At 41.6% G+C, this 25,022-nt stretch overlaps 2 protein-coding genes and 1 long non-coding RNA gene across 6 annotated transcripts in view; 1 reads left to right on the forward strand and 2 right to left on the reverse strand.

Annotated features, from left to right (window-relative positions):
- GPSM2 (G protein signaling modulator 2) overlaps positions 1-811 on the forward strand; it is a 99,201-nt gene extending 98,390 nt beyond the window's left edge. For all 4 annotated transcript variants that reach the window (XM_021690244.1, XM_044914574.1, XM_021690242.2 and 1 more), the window contains one exon: positions 118-811. In XM_021690244.1, the coding sequence (XP_021545919.1) occupies positions 118-345 (228 nt within the window). In that variant the 3' untranslated portion in view covers positions 346-811. The remainder of the gene's footprint in view (positions 1-117) is intronic.
- The window catches only part of LOC110580544, a 51,240-nt gene extending 49,341 nt beyond the window's left edge, over positions 1-1,899 (reverse strand). The window contains exons 1-2 of the long non-coding RNA XR_002480354.1: positions 1,835-1,899; positions 1,297-1,626 (exon numbers count right to left, since the gene is read on the reverse strand). This is a non-coding gene — a long non-coding RNA (uncharacterized LOC110580544). The remainder of the gene's footprint in view (positions 1-1,296; positions 1,627-1,834) is intronic.
- Positions 1,900-19,355, reverse strand: CLCC1 (chloride channel CLIC like 1). The gene is made up of 11 exons (XM_021690241.1): positions 19,227-19,355; positions 18,729-18,830; positions 16,159-16,266; positions 13,521-13,742; positions 12,022-12,162; positions 10,068-10,161; positions 8,700-8,797; positions 8,143-8,289; positions 5,485-5,826; positions 3,538-3,825; positions 1,900-2,227 (listed from the first exon to the last, which is right to left on the reverse strand). Exons 1-10 carry the CDS (start codon positions 19,353-19,355, stop codon positions 3,568-3,570), a joined length of 1,641 nt encoding a protein of 546 aa, XP_021545916.1. The 3' UTR covers positions 1,900-2,227; positions 3,538-3,567.
- Positions 19,356-25,022: the final 5,667 nt, after the last annotated feature.

Genomic DNA, 25,022 nt, shown 5'->3' on the forward strand with positions numbered 1-25,022 from the left:
TCAGGTTTCAGGTCTGAAGATTAAATTTCTAAGACGAGGCAAAAAAAAAGTTTTTTTTCTTGTGATGACAAACATTAATGAAGTATTTGTGTTTTAATCTCTCTCATCAATTTTCAGGGGTCCAGATTAGATGATCAAAGATGTGCTCCACCACCTACTGCCACAAAGGGACCAACAGTACCAGATGAGGACTTTTTTAGCTTGATTTTACGTTCTCAGGCAAAAAGAATGGATGAACAAAGAGTTCTTTTACAACGAGATCAAAACAGAGACACTGAATTTGAACTGAAGGACCTTTTGCAAAGTAATGCTTTGTTGGAATTTAAAAATACAGGAAAAAAATAAGCAAACCGCTAGTTATTATGGATATTTTTTTAAAACGACCTTATTTCCTTTCAGAACACTGAAGGGAAATTCAATCTATTACTTCTTCCTTAAGAGGAGAAATTATAGCACTGTAATACAGCTTAAAATGTTCTAGAATGATGTAAATATTTAACCTTTAGTAGTATGATATTAACATTCCTCTGGACACGCACTTGTTGCAGGGTGGAGGGGTCTTATAAAAGGTGCTTCATCAACTTTTGTGATTAAGGCTCAGGATTGTGTTCTTTGGCAACTTGTTAGATTCCTTTACCTAGAGTTTGTAAAGTAGGAAGATAAATGAATCTAGACTAGAATTTAATCCTCTTGCTGAGATAATTTTTTTTTAATCTTAATTGACAATGGCATTCTTCTATACTGAACCATGGATGTAGTGAGAAATTTTGCTGTTTAGTAAAAATAACTTACCTGACCAATGTGTAAAAAAGTTAGTCTTATTAAAAAAATCTAGATCTTTTTTCTGTTAAGAAAGTCATATTTTCAGTATGTTATTAGTTCGAAGCCATTATAAAAACTCAAAATAAACTTTCAGCATGTTTTGGGCCCTTTAATTTTAAAGTGTGTGTGTGGCTTAAAATTAAACCTTCTGTTACAAAACACTGGTGTAAAATTTTTTAAGACCTAATGTCAAAACAAAACAAAACAAACACCCCGAAAACTCATGTGGTTATATCAAGAACCTAGGCCTTGAAAATAGAAAACAGATGAAAACTCACAAAATTTAAATATGAAAGATCTAAGTTAAGCCCTCAGTCACCATTAAGCCTTCCTCCCCCCTCCCAGAAACTGAAAGTAGTTTACAAAGGTATAGAATAGGACATGACATAAAGTTAGCTTAGGAAAAGAACACAGTAAGATGGGACAGAGTAGAGCCTAGTCTAAGGGTGAATTCTAGAACGCAAATGCCCATACCCAGAACAAGTTGGCAACTCATTCACCTCTGGTTGCTTCTGATTCTGCACAGCTGGGATGGTATCTGGGGCTCTGTTCTTTCTAAAAATCCTTCAGGTGACTTGGTGGGCAGTGAGAACCACTTCTCCAAATGGCCAGTGTTCACAAAAATAAAATAGAAAGATAGTTACTCGATCTGGAATCACATCAAAGGCTCAGGGGAAAAAAAGATTATTCTTGGTTCTAAGGTCAGACAAATTTTGTCAAAAGTACTCAGTTAACACCCGGATCATCTTATGTCTTATATATTACATATACAATAGAACGTCCTAGACAACATCCTTTTAAAAACTGCATGTAAGGGGCGCCTGGGTGGCTCAGTTGGTTGAGCGACTGCCTTCGGCTCAGGTCATGGTCCTGGAGTCCCGGGATCGAGTCCCGCATCGGGCTCCCTGCTCGGCGGGGAGTCTGCTTCTCCCTCTGACCCTCCTCCCTCTCATGCTCTCTGTCTCTCATTCTCTCTCTCTCAAATAAATAAAATCTTTAAAAAACAAAAAACCTGCACGTAAGTATCATGGGGTTTTTTCTTACCAGCATATTCAATGAGCGAAGACAGCATATCAAATTACAATAATGTAAAAATAGGTGTTTATTTTGTGTATACAATAGTTCTTAGACCCTGCAAACATTCAACATTATCTATTCCACTTAAACACTGCTTTTATAAAGCTGTCTACCCAATTCTGATTTTCCTAAAAGCCTGTTGCTAAAATTCTTGATTCTAATGATAAATATGGGCTGGACAATAAACAAGTGTATTTCCCCAAGTTATAAACTGGCCTTGATCTGTTCGGTCTGCTTTAGTGTCTTCCCTAAATTGCCGTCATCATTCAACAGCAGTGGTATGTTGCCTCGCTAGCTGTCCAAGTGGACTGCATCCCCAAACGGCTATCTGTAATGAAAGAATACAAAGATGAAATTCTACTTAATTCTTTACAGATTCATTTTTGGATAAAAAGTAGTTAGGAGTTCAAACAGCATTAACTCCACTCTCACAGTCCGTCACCTGAGGCATTCATTGCTCTTCAGAATCCCGTCACAGCTCAGGGGACAACTACCATCCTGGGCACATATTTACCAATTAGTGTGAACAGGTCTGGCCCTCAGGGAGGACTTAATATGCACCAATGTTCACGAATCCACTCCAAGCTGCAGGCATCCTTGCATTAGTTCATTTGTCCCATACCTACTGTGTTGCAAGTTTTTCTATAAAATCCTGTTGCTTTTTCTGGAAAGAACTACCTTTCTGATGAATTACTAAAGATGTTTGCAATATTAAACTAGAAAATAATATTAATAAATTTTACATCCTCTTGCTGAGGTAATTTTTTAAAATCTTAATTGGCAATGGCATTTTTTTATACTTAACCAGGGACAGAGAAATTACGCTGTTTAGCAAAAATACTGTACTCGACCAATGTGTAAAGTATGTATTTGGTGAGGAAAGGGTAAAGCTATTCTCCGTCTACTGACTATGTGAGACCAAGATCACCAATTAACAAACTGTGGTAACTAAATTCTCCTGGCCATCTTCAGGCCTGTCTTAGCTGAGGGTAAAAAGGGGCGACAAGGAAGCAGGCCCAGTCAGCACTGGAAGAGTTGAGCGATGGAGGCAGGATTCGCAACGACGAAGCCATGATGAGCTGGGGCAGCCTCCGCAGAGACAAGGGGACCCAGACTCCGTGACTGCAGTAAGACGCTGAAGTGCATGAAAAGGGTAAAGCTTACTACAGTGGACTTTCCTTAAAATAGTTTCTGAGTACCTACCACTTTTGGAAACGTATCAAATCCAGTGCACAACTAACAAATCATTAACTGAAGTAGGTATTACAGGACATCCACTAGGCAACACACACGTCGGCTAGTTGGTTCCTATATATGCGTGTGAACCATAAAACTTATTTTTCAATGTTTCCTGATTCAAACTGGCCTCTTATCTGAAATCAGTGATGCTTGCCATATGTTCATCTATGAGATCCTGTTCCAAAATCAACACCACAAACTCCACAGGAGGTACCAATATGAAAATGAAATTACACAAAAGATAAAAATTAAACAGAAATACATGGGTATTCGTTAGTTCTGACGGTCAATAAAAATATTCATGTTTAAGTTGGCACCTGTAGGGTAGTAAATGTCAGAATATTTGTAGAGAAGAGCAAATAGTTGTGAAGAGTATACTTTACAAAACCCAAAGATGACCTCTGAGCTGTGGTCCGAGGCTGTGCTCCTCTAGCCACATGGGCCACTCTCCAGATCCTTCCCACCGCTGGCTGGGCTGGACGCGCTGCCTTCCTCTGGGCTGCCTCTGGCATCAGTCCCGAGCTGGGCCTTTTCCTCTGCAGGTGAACCTTCCACCTTCTCTGATGTGTCTGGGCCAGAGACAGGCCTACTAGACTGGCTGCTTTCGGTACTGCTTTCTGGCAGCGTGCTTTCTCCCTGGATTCCACCAAATTCTTTGGGCTTTGTATCCAAAACAGGTAATTTATGCTGTAGAGAATGACATTTTAATTTTTTAATTAACATAATGTGAAGATCAGTCATCAAACACGTTTAACAAGTTCCTATGCAAATCTGTATCAAACTCTCAACTCCTTCAAATCCCAGCTCCAGTGCTGTAATTATGTAAATGTTAATAAGCCTCACAGAACCCTGCACGGAGGAGTGGGGGCACTCAGGATATTCCAGGTGGTCTAGCGACCCAGCTTTAGGAGAGGGAAAGAGGACAAGAGGACTGGGGACCAGTACTGCTAACTCCTCTTGCCTGGTGAGAATAATTCATTCGACAAATATTTACTGAGCCTGTATTCAGTTCCAGGTACTGGGGAAACAGCAGGAACAAAACCAACAAAAACCCTTGCCCTCACTGGAACTTCCATTTCACTTGGGGAGACAATCAAGCAACAAATTAAAAGTACCAAGCTGGGGTCAGATGACTGTTTAAATTAGGGTAATGGGGGGCGCCTGGGTGGCTCAGTCGTTAAGCGTCTGCCTTCAGCTCAGGTCATGGTCCCAGGGTCCTGGGATCAAGCCCCGCATCGGGCTCCCGGCTCAGCAGGGAGTCTGCTTCTCCCTCTACCCCTCCCCCTGCTTGTGTTCCCTTTCTCGCTGTCTCTCTCTCTGTCAAACAAATAAATAAAATCTTTAAAAAATAAATAAATAAATAAATAAATTAGGGTAATGTGAAAGGTGATACAGGAGTAAAGACTTAAAGAAATGAACCACATTTCGGCGTTCTAGACAGAGAACAGCAAGTAAAAAGGTTCTAATTCATGGAATAGTGAGGAGGCCCTTGTGGCTGAAGGAGAGTGAGCATAGGAGGAGAAGAAATCCATGTACTAACGGAGGTGGACTGTGGGCGGATCAAGGAAGCCCTGGGCCACCAAGATAACTAGCTTTCCCTTTAAGTGAGATGAGAAGTCCCTGGAGACTTTGAGATGAGCGGTGCATTACCATTAACTATTAAATGAAAAGAACATCTGAAAATTTTTTAGATGTATGCAGGTATGTTTATTCTTATAAGAAACTCCATGGGAAGGGATTCTAATTTTCTAGATTCTACTGTGCTCACAACTGTTTCTCCAAGGTTTACAGTTACAACTTAAACTTTGCAAATGACAACGTAAATTCCGCTCTCAAACAAAAACGGCAATGTCCCTTTAAATGGCCAATAATGTAGAAAAAACACCTCAGCATTCTGCAGGTAGAAAGTAGAGAGTCTAGCCAATGACGCCAAGGATTTGGCAAAGCGGGCTGTGTGACCCCTCCCCACCCACTCTCCCACCCAGCTGAGCCTTTAGGGGTCTCCTGCAGGTTCCCCCAGACTCCGGGCCTTCAGTGAAGACTTTTCTCTGAGCTCTTCAAAGGCAGAAACTTCAGTCACGATTACTTGGTTTCCTATGAAATTTCGTATGACTTACTACCTGTTCTAACTACCGTTAAATAGGATTTAACATAAAAATTAAATCTCGTTTTAGTTCTTCTGAGAAGGCTGAACTTTTGGCCAGAAAACAGAATAAACAATTATATTAATAATGATATAATTAACCGTGGCAGGTAAAAGAGAAGAATCGCCTAACCGGAAGCTTTACAGGAAGCACAGAGGCAGGCCTACATGAAGGACGGCAAAAGAAACAATTGCTGACTTACACTGGGTACCACCGTGGGACGCTCCCTCGCCTCTGCCTGGGGTACATCGCATGGCCGGAGCACTTCGGGGCTCTTGGTGCCAGTCCTAGGTATCAAGTCAACATCTCTCTCTCTCATACCATCTCTTCTACCCTCATATGTTCTGTCATAAGGGCCTCGCTCAAAGGGGCTGATGTGGCCTCTATAAGGGAAACGTGCATCACCTGCTCCACCATGGGGTCTATCACCAACTTCCTGCAGCCGTCCTCTATCAGCTGGCTCAAGTGCCCGGGGTGGTTCTCTTTCGGGACCACCTAAATGTCTCAGCATATTAACTGATTTTCCAGCACCATAGCAGAAACCCTAGAAGGAAAAGAAATAAATATATAGTATTTAATGGCTGACTTACAATGAAATTATTCAGGGTGCTAGCAAAATTACCTAACTTGACTTAATGGCATTTGGAGATATAAACATGTTTATTTCACTGTTGTTTCATTTGCGATCTCTTGTTTAGATTAACACTAGGCCAGAGTAGCCAACAAAATGTGAGAAATCACGAAGTGGTAAGTAGATATTTCAATGAGCTGAACACACTTTCACTGAATTGTAACAAGGTCAGTTTGGCTAAAACCTAGAAACTTAAATTGGAAGGTACTAATTGATAACTGTTCATCAGATGTCTATTTTCACACCCACCATATAAGGTAAATGCTAAAAATTAGTGTTACACACATAATTACATCAACATTCTCATGTAGGGTAACTTTTCTACAAATACAAACGGCTTTAGTGACAACTAAAATTCAACAGGCTTTGAATCCCATTTCATGAGAAAAACTAGGCAGCAGTTCTCAAACTGTGGCCCAGGGACCCCTGGGGGGGGATCCCTGGGACAGTTTCAGGGACTCTGTAAGGTCAAACTTTTCATACTTCAAAGACCTTAGTCTTTTTTATTCTTCCCTTCTGAGTGTATGGTGGAGTCTTCTGGGGCTGGAATGACTTCCTCACTCTACTGGCTCGTCGACTGTGCGCTTGTGTAAACTTGTATTTGAAATTTTTCTTAGTTTTAATTCCTAATATGGTAAATATCAATAAATAAAACCACTATAAACAAGAGCTCTTTGTGGTCTTCAGTTTTTTTGTTTGTTTGTTTTTTGGGGGGGTTTCTTGTTTTTTTTGTTTTTGTGGTCTGCAGTTAGGAGGGCAAAAGGGTCCTAAAAACAAAAAGTTTGAAAATCACTGTGCTGGAGAACCTATTTAAAGACAGAAGCAGTAAAAGTCCTTTTCTTAAGCAGATGAAGAAGAGATGGGTTTTTGCTTATAATTTCAGCTTCAGAGACTAACTACAAACAGTCCCCCACCTACGATGGTTCAACTTAAAACTGTTAGACTTCACGATGCTAAGAAAGTGATAGTGTGCTCAGTAGAAACTGTACTTCAAATTTAGAATTTGGATCTTTTCCTGGACTAACGATTTGGGGTCCAATCCTCTCTGGTGATGCTGGGCAGGGCAGATCCTGGTCAGCCACGGGGTATCGAGGGTGAACAACCCCTACCCTCACAACCACTCCGTACCCACACAACCATTCTGTTTCTCTCTTTCAGTACAATATGCAGGGAACTACGTGAGATATTTGACATTTTGTTATAAAATGGGCTTTGTGTTAGATGAATTGCCCAACTGCAGGCTACCATAAGCATTCTGAGCATGTTTAAGGTGGGCTAGGCTAAGCTACGATGTCCTGGAAGCTAGGTGTAGTAAATCCATTTTCGACTTACAGTGGGTTTATTGGGACGTAATCCCGTAAGTCAAGGAAAATCTGCACTATTATACAACTAATATCACCTAACAAAACCATATCCCTAAACCAGACTCCTGTAATCACAAGCCAAAACACAAAACCAAAATAGGAACAATTTCAAAGTGAGTAAAGTGTAGTAAATTTTGTATCCTTAGGGAAGAAAATCCTTTTTAATTTAATAATTTAAATTGGAAGGTACTGTCTGATAACGCTATGTTGTGTATATTCACACCCATCAGAGAAAATAGACGCTGAAAATATTTAAAGTTATAAACTTTAAATAGGTTAATTTCTTCACAAATGCAAACCTGGTTTTTCCCGTGGCACATCTGGGTTCTTTACCTTTTAAGTGACAACTGCTTTATTAGAGTAAGGGCCGAAAATCAATAAAAAAAGTTGAAGAGACCATAGATGAATAATGAATAATGTTTCTTCTTAACAAATGTCTGTTCCTGGATTCCCCAACTGTTTCTCAGTAACTCACCTTCTTCCACATCCCAATTTGATTCTGTGGAAAAGCCAATGCTCTTCCCTTCTTAGTGCTGCAAAAACTCAGACTGAAAGAAGAAGGCTCCCTTTCTCAAAGAGGACAAAAACAACTGATTTCATGTATATTAATTCACCAAGTTGAAGAACAAATTTAGAAGAATATTATTCTAAGTCACTGCCATGACATCTATAGTCAAACTTGACAATCATTTTCTTGCTTAAAGGAATATACATGTAGGTATAAATAAATCTGTATCACTTAAAAATCATCTTCTCATACCGTTAAGCAAAATTTAGCCTGATTTACAACAGCAAAAAATCTAAGTTTTAGAATTGCCTTTTTTTCTACAAGCGCTGTTAATAGTCAACCGTGCTGTATACTAACCAGGACAGCTAATGCCATAATGATCAGCACTGGAATGTGAAGTAATACTGGGATCTCCTTCATGAACTCTTTAATAAATTCCCCAGCTCCTTTCCCAATGTGTTTCAGTGGCTCCGTGACAAAGTTGGTGAATGTAACCGCCAGTGCCTAAAACAAAAGATAACAGCAACTTAACTTTTCCCTCAAAAGACAATGAGGGGCACCTGGGTGGCTCAGTCGTTAAGCGTCTGCCTTCAGCTCAGGTCATGATCCCAGGGTCCTGGGATCGAGCCCCGCATCGGGCTCCCTGCTCCGCAATAGGCCTGCTTCTCCCTCTCCCACTCCCCCTGCTTGTGTTCCCTCTCTCGCTGTGTCGCTCTGTCAAATAAATAAAAAATCTTTAAAAAAAATCAATTAAAATGTTTTAATGTGAAAATCATTGTGTAATGGAAGTATTTTTTCTAGAACAAGGGTTTATTATTAGCAAAATGACTGTAAAAAACACTAACAACTTTAAATAAATACAAGAAATTTTTGATTCACTTTGTATAAATAATATTTACAAATGTATTCTATACCTTTGTTGGTGGGACCAACCAAATAGGGTTGACTAATAAGAGCTCGTAGTATTTTTGGCATGGGTCATCCTTATAGGTCCATGAACTTCTCAACAATTCTATTTAGAGAAATAGACAAAACACTGAGTCATTAAAAGAAAAAAAAAAGTCACATTTCATTCCCAAATAAGACAGCATTTTGGTTTTGTCCCTGTCCCCATCACCAACCAATTTTAAATGCTGGTACAAATAGACTCCCTGTAATACTGATTTAAAAATTTTTCATCTTATGTCCAAAATGTTTATCTTAAAAATCTCTTCAAATTAGACAGGTCTTAAGTAGATAAAACATTATATTTTATGAAATTTTCCAAAAGGTAAGTATTAAAAACTGTTCTTTACACATACAAATGAATCCAAATAAAACCGCAGAAATCTGAGATCGCTGAATTATATGCAAGTTGATATCCTGGCTATGAGATCGCACTGCTGTAACTGTGTAAGACGTTTACACTGGGGGAAAATGGGGAAAGGGTACATCGATCTGTTTTCCTTCTTACAACTACCTGTGCATCTAGAATTATCTCAGTAAGATTTCAATTTTAAAAATCCGTTACTTTACAAGATAAAGAACATTACTAGTTCTCCCAATTTTTCTAAATTAGGTTTATGTACATTACATACTAGCCTGAGCTAGAGAAGGGGTTCAGATGTCCCCTGTAGCCAGGAAGCGAGGCCAGATTGGGTTAGTTGCCGCAACTTTTAAAGAACCGTTAATATGGACGCCCTGTTTTGTACAATCCGCAGGGATTCTATTCTGGGTCCGTTCTTACGGACTTGCATTTATAAAGTGCCCTTGAACACTAAACCATTCCTACTGCTAGATACACAGAACTAAAGGCAGCCAACAGTAGTGACAATGTATATACAGTCTGTGAGGGGAAAAAAGTTAAAGAACTTTCCTCCTAGGAAAAAAAAAATGTGTAGTAAAGCTACAACTTAACATTTCATAAGTCAGTATAAGGAGATTAAGTCTAAGATGGATCTTAATTCATATAAACACTGATTCATTTCTTTAATGCACACGCTGGACCCCCTTCCTAAGGACCAGACAGACAAGATGAGCTCCGGCTCCGTCACCGACCGACAGAGGAGACGGCAGCACTACGGGAGCCGACAAAGACGCGTTCCTAGTCCCTCCCCATGAGGTTATGGGAGCATGAGCGGCCCGGTCTGAACCCTGCCTCTTCTCGCATCTTCTTCTGACACTGAGGACTCAGTCATGGAAAGCCTCCTTCCAGCATTTTCTCATTTCTCTGTAATTACTAATATGTTCTCTCCTTCCCGGAAATTCTATTCAAAATGAGGCCCAGCAAACCGACCCCTTACCCCAGAGGCTTCCAATCCAGTCCATCTTCTCAGCACACACATTGTTCAACGGCTCCAGCTTGGCAACCTCGGCCTGATGCTGTGCGAATGCGAGCTGAGCAACACCAAAAGGGAGCTGTGAGCGGCTGCGGACATGAAGGTTATGTCTACACATCCAAAACCCTGACTTCAAAATGTATCTTCACCAGACACCAGACGGTTCACGGTTTTTTAGTAGGAAAAAAACAAAAACATTTCTAATAACTTTTTTTTTATGATTTTATATATTTATTTGAGAGAGAGAGACTGAGAGAGAGAGCACATGAGAGGGGGGAGGGTCAGGAGGGTCAGAGGGAGCAGCAGACTCCCTGCCGAGCAGGGAGCCTGATGCGGGACTCGATCCAGGGACTCCAGGATCATGACCTGAGCCAAAGGCAGTCGCCTAACCAACTGAGCCACCCAGGCACCCCAAAAACATTTCTAAATAGCAGCTCTTTTCCACTCATGGCAAAGCACAGTCTTAATGCAACGAGTGAGGATAAAGAACTATAGCTTCCTTCTTTGTAAGTAATTTTGATGAGAAAGGCAAACCTTTGTGCTAAAAAGGATTATTTTAAAAAATCAGTTCAAATTCATACCACACCCAAAAATAGTTATATATATTAAATGACTACTTCTCATTTTCTTTCACAATTCATGATAAAATGGTGTTTTGTGGGGCGCCTGGGTGGCTTAGTCGTTAAGCGTCTGCCTTCGGCTCAGGTCACGGTCCCAGGGCCCTGGGATCGAGCCCCGCGTCGGGTTCCCTGCTCGGCGGGAAGCCTGCTTCTCCCTCTCCCACTCCCCCTGCTTGTGTTCCCTCTCTCGCTGTGTCTCTCTCTGTCAAATAAGTAAAATCTTTAAAATAATAAATAAATAAATAATAAAATGGTGTTTTGTTCTGGATGGTTTTCAGCACAAGTGGCCTATATAAAGATAACATATTTTTTATATGTCCAAGCCCTGGGGGAAATTGCTGAGATAACAATATTCAACCAAACTTTTTTCCTTTAATTTGCAAACAATTAGTTCTAGAAGCTATAGAACTTAGAGCAAAAGGTTAAGGATATATCACAATGATTTAATCAGATAAATTCATCAAAAATATTTTGCCACTTGATTCACCCTGCTAGAAAGATCTAAAATTGTCCTTCAATGCTATTTCAACAGGAACAGTAGTGCTTCATTTGACTTTCTATATTCAGCATGATCCCAATTTTGAAAGAATTAAAATTTAGAAAAAAATCGGAAAGAAATACCTCAAAATATTGACAGCAATTATCTTTAGGTGACAAAATTATAGGTAATTAAAAAAAAGAAATCAAATTTCTGGGGCACCTGGGTGGCTCAGTCAGTTAAGCATCTGCCTTTGGCTCAGGTCATGATCTCGGGGTCCTGAGATCGAGCCCCACGGTGGGCTCCCTGCTCAGTGGGGAGCCTGCTCGAGGATTCTCTCTCCCTCCGCCCCTCCCCCCCTCCCCCTACTCCTGCTCGCTCTTTCTCAAATAAAATCTTTTTTAAAAAATCAAATTTCTCTGTATAACTTTCTATCTTTTCTAAATCGTCTACTATCAACATTGCACTTTCATATTCAGAAAATAACCTAACTTTAAAAAATAACATTTTGATATCCTTTCTGGCAAAGAATAAAAGGACATACCTTAAACTACCTACATAAAATTTTTTAAAATGCATCCACCTAGCTCTATTCTGATTTAGCCACCTAGATGCTACCCATGAGAAACTGGGTTAGGAAAATAGGCCTGCACCAAACTGGTCAGGGACCCGAAACACCAGGGACAGGTGAGCGGCTGCCAGATGACAATCCGGCATCTCTGATCAGAGGCAAGGTTATACGCTCCTCTAAAGGCACTGAGGTCTTCTGTTATCATGAAATAACGCTGAAAAACATGAAAACCTTCCACCTATTTAGTACCTTATATAGATACATCCAATTCCATCCCAAACTGATGAGGAAACTGATGAATAACAAACGTCTCAACTGGGTGTACCAATGCACATACGTCCACAGCTCGGTAGCGACTAATCCCACGATACAGAGCAGACACAGAAGCACCTCGAAAACAGGAAGAAGCAGAGAGCAGGGTTACTGCCAAGCCACCGTCCCCGCCGAGAAATGATAATCCTCAGCAGAAACGAAAGAACTGGCCTCAGACACGCAGCAGCATCTGTGCCATTCTGCTGCACGGCCATGGAAACAGAAGCGTCTGCGCACGGGTTAACGTAACTACGGTGGAGGGGTTTTTTTAATTTTTACATTAACCTATATAATGTATTATCGGTGTCAGAGGTAGAAGTCAGTGATTCATCAGTCTTATATAGTACCTAGTGCTCATTACATCACAGACCCTCCCCAGTGACCATCACCCAGTTACCCCGTCCCCCCACCCCCCTCCCCTCCAGCAACCCTTCGATTGTTTCCTATAATTAAGAGTCTCTTATGATTTGTCTCCCTCTCTGGTTTCATCTTGTTTCATTTTTTCCTCTCTTCCCCTATGATCCTGTTTTGTTTCTTAAATTCTACAATATCAGCGAGATAGAACTGTCTTTCTGAGTGGCTTATTATTTCGCTTAACATAACACCCTCTAGTTCCAGCCACGTTGTTGCAAATGGCAAAATTTCTTTCTTTTTTTTTTTTTGATGGCTGAGAGTATCCCACTGTATATATGGACCACATCGTCTGTATCCATTCATCTGTCAATGGACATCTGGGCTCTTTCCACAGTTTGGCTATTGTGGACATTGCTGCTATGAACATTGGGGTGCATATGGCCCTTCTTTTCACTACATCTGTGTCTTTGGGGTAAATACCCAGGAGTGCAAGTGCTGGGTCGTAGGGTAGCTCTATTTTCAACCTTTTGAGGAACCTTCATACTGTTTTCCAGAGTGGCTGTACCAACTTGCATTCCCACCAACAGTGTAGGAGGGTTCTATGGTGGAGTTTTTAAAGCATTTTTAAAAATGAGCTGTTACTGGGCGCCTGGGTGGCTCAGTCATTAAGCGTCTGCCTTCGGCTCAGGTCATGATCCCAGGGTCCTGGGATCGAGCCCCGCACCGGGCTCTCTGCTCGGCAGGAAGCCTGCTGCTCCCTCTCCCCCACTTGTGTTCCCTGTCTCGCTGTGTCTCTTTCTGTCAAATAAATAAATAAAATCTTTTTTTTTTTTTAAGATTTTATTTATTTACTTGAGACAGAGAGCACATGAGAGGGGGGAGGGTCAGAGGGAGAAGCAGATCCCCTGCCGAGCAGGGAGCCTGATGCGGGACTCGATCCCGGGACTCCAGGATCATGACCTGAGCCGAAGGCAGTCGCTCAACCAACTGAGCTACCCAGAAACCCAATAAATAAAATCTTAAAAAAAAAAAAGAATTAAAAAAAATGAGCTGTTACTTATGTCCCCCTTGTCCCATCTTACCATCAACAGATTATATGGATCCACTCCAAAGGAGTCTTCAAATCGCCACTTCCATGTTTCAAAATCATGAAACTTAAAATTAATTAAAATATCACTTAGTGCATCATCCAAGGCTCCTGGTTTCCAATCCTCTCCACTGAGAAACTTCTGTATTTCTAACAAGGTTTGTCTTTTTAGGATAATCTCAGCATCATAATGCATATCATCTTTGTTTTCTTCAGGCTGAATTAAATTTGCCCAAAAAACAGAACAAAACAGAAAAGAGAAACACTTCAAGACAAAAGCCGATTTGGAACTAAATATATATGTGGTTCATATTTCACATGTATAAAATAAAAATAATACTATCCACCTATGTGTCTAACATAAAAAACAGAGACCATACATGTGAAAAACATTTCAAAAATATAAAACTCTACGCAAATAAGATAATGTGCATTTTACCCACAGCTGATTCTTACTACTGGCAACGTTTGTTCGAGGACGTCACCGCGGACACTAGTTAACAAATACCTGAACTACAGCTCCTGCAGGAAATACGGAGTTGCGTTCCTATCATTTTCATCAGGCAGGCAATACATAACCCTTTTGTGTGTTTCTATTTAAAGATACCTTATTTAATATTTTTGATTAACACTGAACTCGGAACAGCCAACAGCACTGTAACTCCTGCCCGAACAGACCTTATCTAACATGGGTATTTTCCCTGGAAGGCACATCCTAGCCTTCTCACGGCTCAGAGGCACTAGGCAGCACTACTCTTGGGAGTTATTTTAAACAGCCAAATAACATCAACAAAAGTGTGAAATACGTAGCACTAAATAAACCATGAAAAAGTACTTGTTTATAGTCTGAGAGCTGAAACAAGAAGGCAGAACATGGCCGTGCTCAGCCTCAGCTGAGAATGGGCACACCAGGCAACGCAAATGCTCTGCGCATGTCCGAGAATGGCACAAAAGCTCCCCAAGTATTGACTTTGAGGTTATAAAATAAGGTTAGTGAGTACGCAAGTTCGCAAATATGGAATCCACAAATAATGAGCATCAACTGCTTATTTTGATTCATTTACGATTTTCCATTTGCTGACTTTATTTTCAAATAGCCTAAAATACACAGTAATACAAATTTTTTTTAAAAAGGGTTTGGGGGCGCCTGGGTGGCTCAGTTGGTTAAGCGACTGCCTTCGGCTCAGGTCATGATCCTGGAGTCCCGGGATCAAGTCCCGCATCGGGCTCCCTGCTCAGCGGGGAGTCTGCTTCTCCCTCTGACCCTCCCCCCTCTCATGCTCTCTCTCATTCTCTCTCTCAAATAAATAAATAAAATCTTTAAAAAAAAATTAATTAAAAAAATAAATAAATACAGGGTTTGGGTTTTTTTTAAGATTTTTATTTATTTATTTAACAGAGAGAGAGAGAGCACAAGTAGGCAGAGGGGCAGACAGAGGGAGAGGGAGAAGCAGGCTCTCCGCCGAGCAGAGAGCCCAATGCGGGGCTCAATCCCAGGACCCTGGGATCATGACCTGAGCTGAAGGCAGACGCCTCACGACTGAGCCACCCAGGCGCCCCCCAAAAAAAGGATCTTAAAAGGCAGTCAAACTGGAGTTTCCGTGAACAAACATGATATTTATAACTATCTTTATTAGCGTGAGTTCAGGTTAGCAAAATCACTATAAACATTTTACATTTGTTATCCAGTTAACACAAACAGAAAAATGTTTCTCTTTTATAAAAATACAGATACTTACATAAAAGCGAATATAAAATCAGAAAAAAAACAAGTGTCACGTAACATCACAAGTCATCACTAACGTAAAAAAGCAGTCATCCATTACGATTTTTCAAAAACCTTGAACTAAAGAAAGCAAAACAAAAAAACCTTCAACGAAATATTGCCCATTATCTCCATCATAGGAATTTTTTGGCGCTCTGTGTCCTTATCCCATACATGCTTAAAAGACTTGAATTAAAGGATGCATGTATGAGAACACCTGCTCTTTCACTTCCAAAGTAAGATGGGATTATTAAATATTCATCTAATACTCCTTCCCCTTAAGTTGCTTTTTTTTTAAGATTTTATTTATTTATTTGTCAGAGAGAGAGAGCCCAAGCAGGGGGAGCGGCAGGCAGAGAGAGAAGCAGACTCCCCGCCGAGCAGGGAGCCCGATGCGGGGCTCGATCCCAGGACCCTGGCATCACGACCCGAGCCGAAGGCAGACGCTTAACGACTGAGCCACCCAAGCGCCCAACCCTTAAGTTTTCTTGATGTTTGACTCCACAGAGTGAAAACAAGGACTCTAAAAAATGGAATCTTAACATTAATTATGAAAAATATGCACATGATATGCAATTCTATAAGGTAGCCCCTGCCACAGTAAAAAGCTTCCGGGTGGCGGAAGGACTACTTAAAGCACGCGGTTCTTTCTCTCAGCACAGAATGATCTCACATCACACGAATAAGAAAGTGTGCAAGTGGTAGAAAACAAGGGCCAGCACAGAATTTCTCTGCCAAGTCATGAATGTGTCAAATTTCCAACTGTTTAGTAAAGTTCAAACAGCAAATTTAAGGCACCTCCCCCCATTTGAAATTAATAAATAATGAAAATATCCACCACACTGATTAGTATCACACCAATACTCACGAGTCCGAGCTTTCTGGCTTCAATCAAAATCTTATGTAAGTATCTCCTAAAAACAGGATTGCTTTGACTTTCATAGTCTTCCTTCTTTTTCTTTTCACACGCATCGATCTGTAATTACAAAACAAATTCAACATTAGATAGCATCAAAGTTTCATGTGAGGGTCAAGTTTCTAGCCTAGTGGCCCCATCAAGATCAAGGTAAGGAGCTTGCGATTATCAACTATATGAAAATGTAGAGCGTCCTACCTTCTGTGGGTTCTCTTTGCAAAGCATTAGAACCTGTGATAACCAACTTTTATTTTCTAACTAAGTATGAACCATGAATTGAGTTAGCATTTGAAATGGGCTTCAGATGATAAACATGACAACTGAGTGTCACACACAGACTTAAGAGAGAAGGACCCTTGAAAAGTCACATGGCAGTTTTCTCCGCTTGCAGGCAAGGTTTACAAACCTCTTTAAATTTCTCAAGAGAATTTTTTTTTTTTTTTAAAGATTTTGTTTATTTATTCATGAGAGACAGAGAGAGAGAAAGAGGCAGAGGGAGAAGCAGACTTCCCGCGGAGCAGGGAGCCCGATGAGGGACTCGATCCCAGGACTCTGGGATCATGACCTGAGCCGAAGGCAGACGCTCAACCATCTGAGCCACCCAGGCGCCCCTCTCAAGAGAATTTTTGAGAGAGACAGAGAGCATACACAAGCACAAGCAAGGGGTGGTGGGGGGGGCAGAGGGAGAGGGAGAATCTTTTTTTTTTTTTTTTTTTAAAGATTTTATTTATTTATTTGAGACAGAGAGAATGAGAGACAGAGAGCATGAGAGGGAGGAGGGTCAGAGGGAGAAGCAGACTCCCCGCCGAGCAGGGAGCCCGATGCAGGACTCGATCCTGGGACTCCAGGATCATGACCTGAGCCGAAGGCAGTCGCTTAACCAACTGAGCCACCCAGGCGCCCGGAGAGGGAGAATCTTAGGCAGGCTCCATACTTAGCATGGAGCTCTACATGGGGCTCAATCTCACCACCCTGAGATCATGACCTGAGCCAGAATCAAGAGTCAGATGCTTAACCAACTGAGCCACCCCGGTGCCCCTTTAAGAGAATGTTGTGTGTGTGGTTTTTTGTTGTTGTTGTTCTTGTTTAAGATTTATTTCTTTATTTTGGGGGTGGGCAAAGGGAGAGGGAGTCCCAAGCAGACTCCATACTGAGCATGGAGCCTGACACAGGGCTCGATCTCACGACCCTGAGATTACAACCTAAGCGGAAACCAACAGACTGCATCACCCAGGCGCCCTGAGAATGTTTTGTAAAACAAAAATTCAAGACTCCATTTTATCAATCATACTTTTACAATGCTGAGCCCAAGATGCAAAGAACGGAATGAAGAATTTCTGTATTTCCTAGTGTGCAGCCAAACAAGCTCATGATACTACAAAACACAGTTAAACTGAGGCAGATTTTATCCAAGCATTTCTTTGCTAGCACTCGGGTGAGACAGCATTCACACCTGGTAAGAACCACAGCAGTGCTGACAGATCTGGAAATGAGATCTGAGATCTCTGTATCTCCGTTCACAAGCTCTCCCAGTCTCTCAAGCTGGAAACCTCCTTCACTCTATCCCTTTTCCCTCCTCCCTCAGCTACCCAAATTTGCCTATTCCACCTTGGAGAAATCCAACACTTTCCTCTTCAGTACCTGTCACTGCCCCAGTTGGAGCATTTGGCATTGCTGGACCTCTGCCACCCCTCTCCTTCTGAAGCCCCCTCCACTGGGCCACCAGCTGATAGCCTCCACAGCCAAGAGACCGGTTCCCACCCCTCAACATGCATTTAAACCCCTTAACAATCTTGATTTATTCCCTTTCTCATAAACTCCACTTCAGCCACACAAATAAAAAGATTGGATAAATGATGAACATAAGAATTACTCTTGCAAATATAAGGGATTATTATAATTTACTATGTGTGGTAGCTTTTCCTTCATGTTCATCTGGTGGTCACAGGCCCATTTCTTCATGGGCTGCCTTTGTTATGAGTCTATTATGATCCAGCACTGTGAAAGGTGATAGAGAATCAAAAATGAATAAAATGTATTCCTTGTCCCTGGGGCGCCTGGGTGGCTCAGCCGGTTAAGCGTCTGCCTTTAGGTCAGGTCATGATCCCCGGGTCCTGGGATCAAGTCCTGCATCGGGCTCCCTACTCAGCAGGGAGCCTGCTTCTACCTCTCCTCTCCACTCATGCTCTCTTCTCGCTATCTTTGTCTGTCTCTTTCAAATAAATAAATAAAATATTAAAAAAGAAAAAAACCCGTATTCCTTGTCCCAAGAAATGTTCAGTCTGGTAAAGAAAGAATTACAACATGGTGAGATAAATGTTATTACTGGAAAATAAAAGTACTATTAAAAAAAAAGACAAGGCCAGAGTAATGAAAGGGAAGACAAGGCTAGAGTAACTAAAGAAAAAAATTATATATAAATTGTACAGTACACACACAGAAACACATATGTTAGCAAAGACAGGAAACAGCAATTTAACACACTATAAATATAAAATTCATGAATTAAAAAAAATTCAAACCTTATGAGTTAAAGAATCAAGTTTGCTATAACATTCCAACAATTCATCAGCATGTGACAAGTCAGGACTGACTTCTTTTTCCTCTGATACACCATGTTTTACCTAAAGCAAAATAGAGATTTTATTTCTTTATAGTTCAGCTGTGAAAATAACCTAAAGTTAATGAAGACTAAAAGTTGACTTCATCATTTTATGACTTTGTCATAATTCATCTGTGTTGAACCAAAAAAGAGTCTCAAATTTATATACTAGCTAAGAACTAAAATCAAGTTAGCTGGTGGCTCGATGGGCTTTACATTCATATTCAACACAGAAATAAGCAGGTGGGGTTGAAATCCTCTTAGACTAAGAGTCAGGGAGATATTCTACGTGGCTGCTAGTCATTGGTACATGACTCTTGACTCTGGAAGCTCTGCGAGAAACAGTAACAGAAGTACACTATTTCCATTACAGGACCGATAAGGTCTTATGTACATGCACATGCATTTTTTTTAATACCTGAGATTTTCTCATTGTTCCTGAAGCAGCATCATAGTTAAGCATGTCTGTGGGGTCAATCCAGTCATCATCATGAGCATAACCGGTTATCAACCACAGACATTCACAAAGGAGCAGAGAATACAGCATCCTGCATGAAGGCTAAAAAAAATTTTAATAGACATAATAAAATACAATTATTTTTAAAAGAAATGGTTTTGTAATAAAAACTATCTACTTCCTTCTAGTGCTAAGATAATGTTTTCTTACTGAATAATAACTGAAATAAAAATACTCAGTAATATGGTATTCACATTTAAACACATACACACACATTCGTGCTGAGACAAAAAGAATACAGGAACTTTTCATAGGATTCAGAATTCCATTCCTAGGCTTACGCCCAAGAAATGAAAACACATATCCACACAAGAACTTGTACACAAATGTTTACAGCCATATTATTCACAACAGCCAAAGAGAAAACTCAAATGTCTATCAACTGACAGATAACTAAAATGTGGCATATCCATACAATGGGAGAGTACGAGGCATAAAAATGGATGAAGTACTGACACGTGCTACAACATGGATGAACCCTGAGAACACTGTGCTGTGGGAAAGAAGCCAGGCAGCAAAGACCACAGAGTACAGGATCCCATTTACATGAAATGTCCAGAACAGGCAAATCTACAGAGACAGATGGTAGATTAGCAGGTGCTCAGGGCTGGGAACAGAACAGACGGCTGGCAGTTAAAATGGTACGGGGTTTCTTCTTGAGGTGATGAAAAATGATCTAAAACTGTGGTGATGGTTGCATGAACTGTGCTCTTTAAATGAGTGAATAGTTTAGTACGTGAATCATTGCTCAGTAAAACTGCTTTAAACAGAAGAGGTATTGGGGCGCCTGGGTGCCTCAGTCAGTTAAGCGGCTGCCTTCGGCTCAGGTCACGGTCCCAGGGTCCTGGGCTCCCTGCTCATCAGAGAGTCTGCTTCTCCCTCTCCCACTCCCCCTGCTTGTGTTGCCTCTCTTGCTGTCTCTCTGTCAAATAAATAAATAAAATCTTTTTAAAAAAGAAAAAAGAAGAGGTATTTAACCAAACCATCTCCCCCCAAATTCTTTTTTTTAACACATGGAAAATAAGAAATGTATAAAATTAACATTCAAACAAGGTGACTGAACTCCCAAACCACTCAGAGAAAATAACTTGCTTCATCTAAGCCTCTGCAGAAACACTGTCAAATCATCTCAATACTTAATACCGCCTCTATTCGACACTGTCCAATACAGTAGCCACTAAGCGTATGTGACTATTTAAATTTAAACTAATTAAAATTAAATAAAATTAAAAATTCAGTTCCTCATTCACGCTAACTGCATTTCAAGTGCTCAACACCCACATGGGGCTAGTGGCTGCCACAGTGGACAGGGCAGATCTAGAACATTTCCATCATTGCAGAAAGTTCTTTTGGACAGCCTGTCTTATACTTAACATGAATAAAAATCAGGTAAGGGAATTCCCAAGTGAGAAAGTAAAAATAATGTAAAAATAAAAGTAACTCCAGGGACACCTGGGTGGCTCAGTTGGTTAAGCGTCTGCCTTCGGCTCAGGTCATGATCCCAGGGTGCTGAGACCGAGTCCCGCATCAGGCTCCTTGCTTGGCAAGGAGTCTGCTTCTCCCTCTGCCTCTGCTGCTCCCCATGCTTGTGCTCACACGCTCTCTTTCTCTCTCCCTGACAAATAAAATCTTAAAAAAAAAGTAACTCCAGGCTGTATTACACACTCCTCCTTTGTGCTCCCAGCGTGCTCTGTTTATTCGTCTAGCACAACACACAATGAAATTAGCCACGTATTGGTCAGGCTCTCCCATTGACACAGTGGCTGTCAATCTTGGCTGTGCATTAGAATCACCTGGCGAGCTTCTAAAAGTCTCAATCTTCTGGCCACATCCCAGATCAAGCAAATCAGAATTTCTAAGGGTCGGACCCAGGTGCTGGGATTTTTAAAGCACCTCAGGTGTAGCTTGCTACAGCAAGGGTAGAAAACCACTGTGCTATGACGTGAACTTTTCCAGGGGAAAATAACACCCTACTCCAATCAGAATTCACCGTCGGGACGACTCTCCATCTTGCCCCCTCCACCTCTCCAAGACCAACACCTAGCCTGGTGGCTGGTGCAGGAGAGACATGCAATAAATGTCAAGCAGCAAATGCAAATGGTCAAAGCCACACAGGGATTCACAGGGTTTTAGAGGTTCAAAGGATGAAGCAAGCTCATCTGACTGGAAGAAACTGGCACCACTTCATGGAGGAACGGGCATGGGAAACAGACAGGGAAGTGTGGGTAACATGCTAAGAGGGCAAGGTGAGGAGGCAAAGGAGCAAAGTGAATCTTCGAAACCGTAAATTCGAGGATGGACGTGGTGGGGCCGGGAGATGGTTGGATGACAAGGTAGGCTGGGGTGACGAGGCCCACGGCCAACCTCATCTGCTAACAGTAGCTCTGAATGCGTGGGAGCCACATTGGGGGAAAATAAAAGTAGCACTAAGTGTACAGAATGAGGGAAAAACTGGACTCAGAGAGTCCTACGAGAAGGGTGAAATAGCCAAAGGAGGCTGAACTGCGTTCTGAAGATTAGTTCTACAGGCCTCAGCCACAGAATGCACGTAAGGAAAGGAGAAGATGATAAGCATGGCCAAGATTTCCAGGCTGACCAACAACAAAAAGGTGGTATTATTAACTTCAAAAGAAATTCAGAAGGGGAACATGGTGTTGGGGAAAAGTTCAGCATTCATTTGTTCAACATTTACTAAATACCTACTGGGTATTGGGCACTGTCTTAGCTGACAGGGATACCAGGAAACTAGCCCAGCCAGGTTTTAAGAAGATACATGGTGGGGAGGGGCACATGGGGGCAGGGGACAAGATGAGACATAAGTTGACAAAAAAATAGATATAATTTCAGATAGTGATACACCGTATGAAAAAAATAAAGCAGGACAATGGCAGGATGGATTAGGCAATGTTGAGTATTTTAGGGAAGGCCTCAGAGATTAAAGATAGCCACAAATTCCATCAAGTCCCCATCGAGAGATGGAGTTTACTGTCCCTCCTCCTGAATCTGGGCTGACCCTGTGACCACTATCAACCATGAAAAGAGGAAAAACTGAAGTAAAATTAAAGCATTTATTTGGGGTTTAGAATTGCAATTTGGGAAACAACCCAAATTGTGGCCCACTGCAGGGAAAAAGAGGTTTTTATAAGAAAAAGGAGGAAGTATAAGATACCTAACATCAGTTGTTTACCAAGAATTATAATTGGAAGATATTACAATTTATAATTGTTTTCTAGGTATGTCAGTTGCTAGGAAAGTCCCTTTTGCAGAGTGTCCAATTTTTGTTAAAAACACAGACACATCGTCAAGGTGCTCAGTCATATGCCCTTACCCAGTTCAACAGTGGAATGCAATTCCTCTTTCAAAAATGGGATGAGGGGCGCCTGGGTGGCTCAGTCGTTAAGCATCTGCCTTCGGCTCAGGTCACGATCCCAGGGTCCTGGGATCGAGTCCCGCATCGGGCTCCCTGCTCTGCCAGAAGCCTGCTTCTCCCTCTCCCACTTCCCCTGCTTGTGTTCTGTCTCTGGCTCTCTCTCTCTGTCGAATAAATAAATAAAGTCTTTAAAAAAAAAAAAAAAAAAACGGATGACATTTCCGTCACCATCTTCTTACAAGCAAAGGTTTCACATAGGTTCACAATATTTAGCCAAAATATTGTGGTAGAAGTGATGCTGTGTTGGTTCTGGGCCTGGCTTGGCCTATATGAGGTTTAGCTGCTTCTACTTTGGAATGCCTGCTCTTTGCTCTCAGCTGCCATGCTGTGAGAAGGCCTGGCCACACAGAGAGGCCATGTGCAGAGGGCACACTAAGCTCCCAGCTGGCAGCCAACATCAACAGCCGGCCATGTGAATGAGCCATCCTGGCAGTCCCAGGTCAATCCCATGGTAACAGACTTGCGACCCAGCCAACATCATGTGGAATAAAAGAACTATGCAGATGAGTCCAGTCAAGATCCATAAGCCCACAGAATCATGAAATATAATAAAATGGTTGCTTAAAGCCTCTAAACTTGAAGGTGGTTTGTCACTCAGCAGTAGATAACCACAACATTTAAGCAGACAAATGATAAAAAGCAAACCTTAGGAAGACTTGGGAAAAGAACATCCAGAGAGTAGATACAGCAAGCATAAAGATCAGAGCGGGGAGAAAATTTGAAGCATTCAAAGAACAGCAGGAAGATCAAGATGACGTAGTAACCCCACACTCCAAAGCACTCCTAGAGCTCCTACATCCGATCAAAATGAAGTAACAGGGGCCAGGTGTACCCTCTTGCCCAAACAACCGAAACCTCTGCACAAAGTCTAGGGAACAACAGTTTTCAAGACACTGGACACCAGGCAAGCAAGTATAATGGTCTCTGAAAAATGGAAAACACACACAGACAGCCCTTCCATTGCCCCAGCTTACTGCCTTAACAGTTTCCAGGCCATGGGCACAGGAAGAGGGAACTCAGGCAGAGCCCAGAAAGCCCCTGTGGGAACAGAGCTGAGAATCTGGGGAGACCGAGGCAAGAGAAAGCTGCAGAGAGAACTCCAGACATCTGCAGAGGGTCCCTGCAATATAAAAGGATATCTGGTCTTCGACCCCAGTTCCTTCAAATACCATAGGAATTTCCTGAGTGACAGCAGTGTCTTTTGTGATGAGATGCTACTGACGTGACTCTGCTGGGCCCCAAGGTAGCTTCGGGTTGGGGATGGTCATGAGAAAGACCAGGCACATGATTAGAAGGTTGGAACTTTCAACCATCAAACTTCAGGGGAAGGAAGTAAGGAAAGTGGTCACCAAGTTCAATCACTAGCCAATGATGTAATCAGTCATGCCCACATACTGAAACCCCAATAAAAACTCTGGACACTGAGGCTCAGAGAAGCTGGTTGGTGACACATGGATGTGCCAGGAAAGTGACATGCCTGGATTCTATGAAGAAAGGACACAGAAACTTCCTCCACAGACTGCCCTTGTGTGTCTCTTCATTTGGTTGATCCCAATCTATATCCTTTCTAATAAAACTAAGTATAGTGCTTTCAGGGAGTTCTTCCAGTAAGTCATTCCAGTGAATTATCCAACCTGACAGAGTTGTGGGATCCCCCTAATCTATAGCCAGTCGGTCACAAGTGCAGATGGACCCCAAGACATGTGTCATGGAAGCAGTCTTGCATAGAACTCTGCCCTTAACTTGTGAGGGTGTGCACTATTTTGGGCACATAGTGTCAGAACTGAACTGTAGGACATCCAGTCTGTGTCAGAGAATTGGTCTGAGAACACTCCCCCTTGAGTCTTCAGCAAGGTGCGGATCAGTGCACACATAGCAGGAAACTACCTCAGGCCTGAAAAAGAACCACTGAAAGGATTCAATACAAAAATAAACAGGAGTAAGGGGCGCCTGGGTGGCTGGGTCGTTAAGCGTCTGCCTTCGGCTCAGGTCATGATCCCAGGGTCCTGGGATCGAGTCCCACATCGGGCTCCCTGCTCAGCGGGAAGCCTGCTTCTCCCTCTCCTGCTCCCCCTGCTTGTGTTCCCTCTCTCGCTGTGTCTCTCTCTGTCAAATAAATAAAAAAAATCTTTAAAAAAAATAAAAAATAAATAAAAAATAAACAGGAGTAAAATAAATTGGGACACAAACTTTTAATAAAGATAAAACCAAAAGTTAATTCTTTGAAATGACTAAAAAAAATTGATAAACACATAGTAACATTAAGA

The sequence above is a fragment of the Neomonachus schauinslandi genome, chromosome 4 (genome assembly GCF_002201575.2).
Source record: "Neomonachus schauinslandi chromosome 4, ASM220157v2, whole genome shotgun sequence".
In the NCBI taxonomy this organism is placed as follows: domain Eukaryota; kingdom Metazoa; phylum Chordata; class Mammalia; order Carnivora; family Phocidae; genus Neomonachus; species Neomonachus schauinslandi.

Coding starts and splice junctions, on each gene's coding strand:
- CLCC1 (XM_021690241.1), bottom strand. CDS start 19,355: ATGCTGTATTCTCTGCTCCTTTGTGAATGTCTGTGGTTGATAACCGGT. Junction 16,267..18,728: donor TTGATTCTTTAACTCATAAG/GTTTGAATTTTT, acceptor TTGTAATTACAG/ATCGATGCGTGTGAAAAGAA. Junction 3,826..5,484: donor GTCCCACGGTGGTACCCAGT/GTAAGTCAGCAA, acceptor CATTCTCTACAG/CATAAATTACCTGTTTTGGA.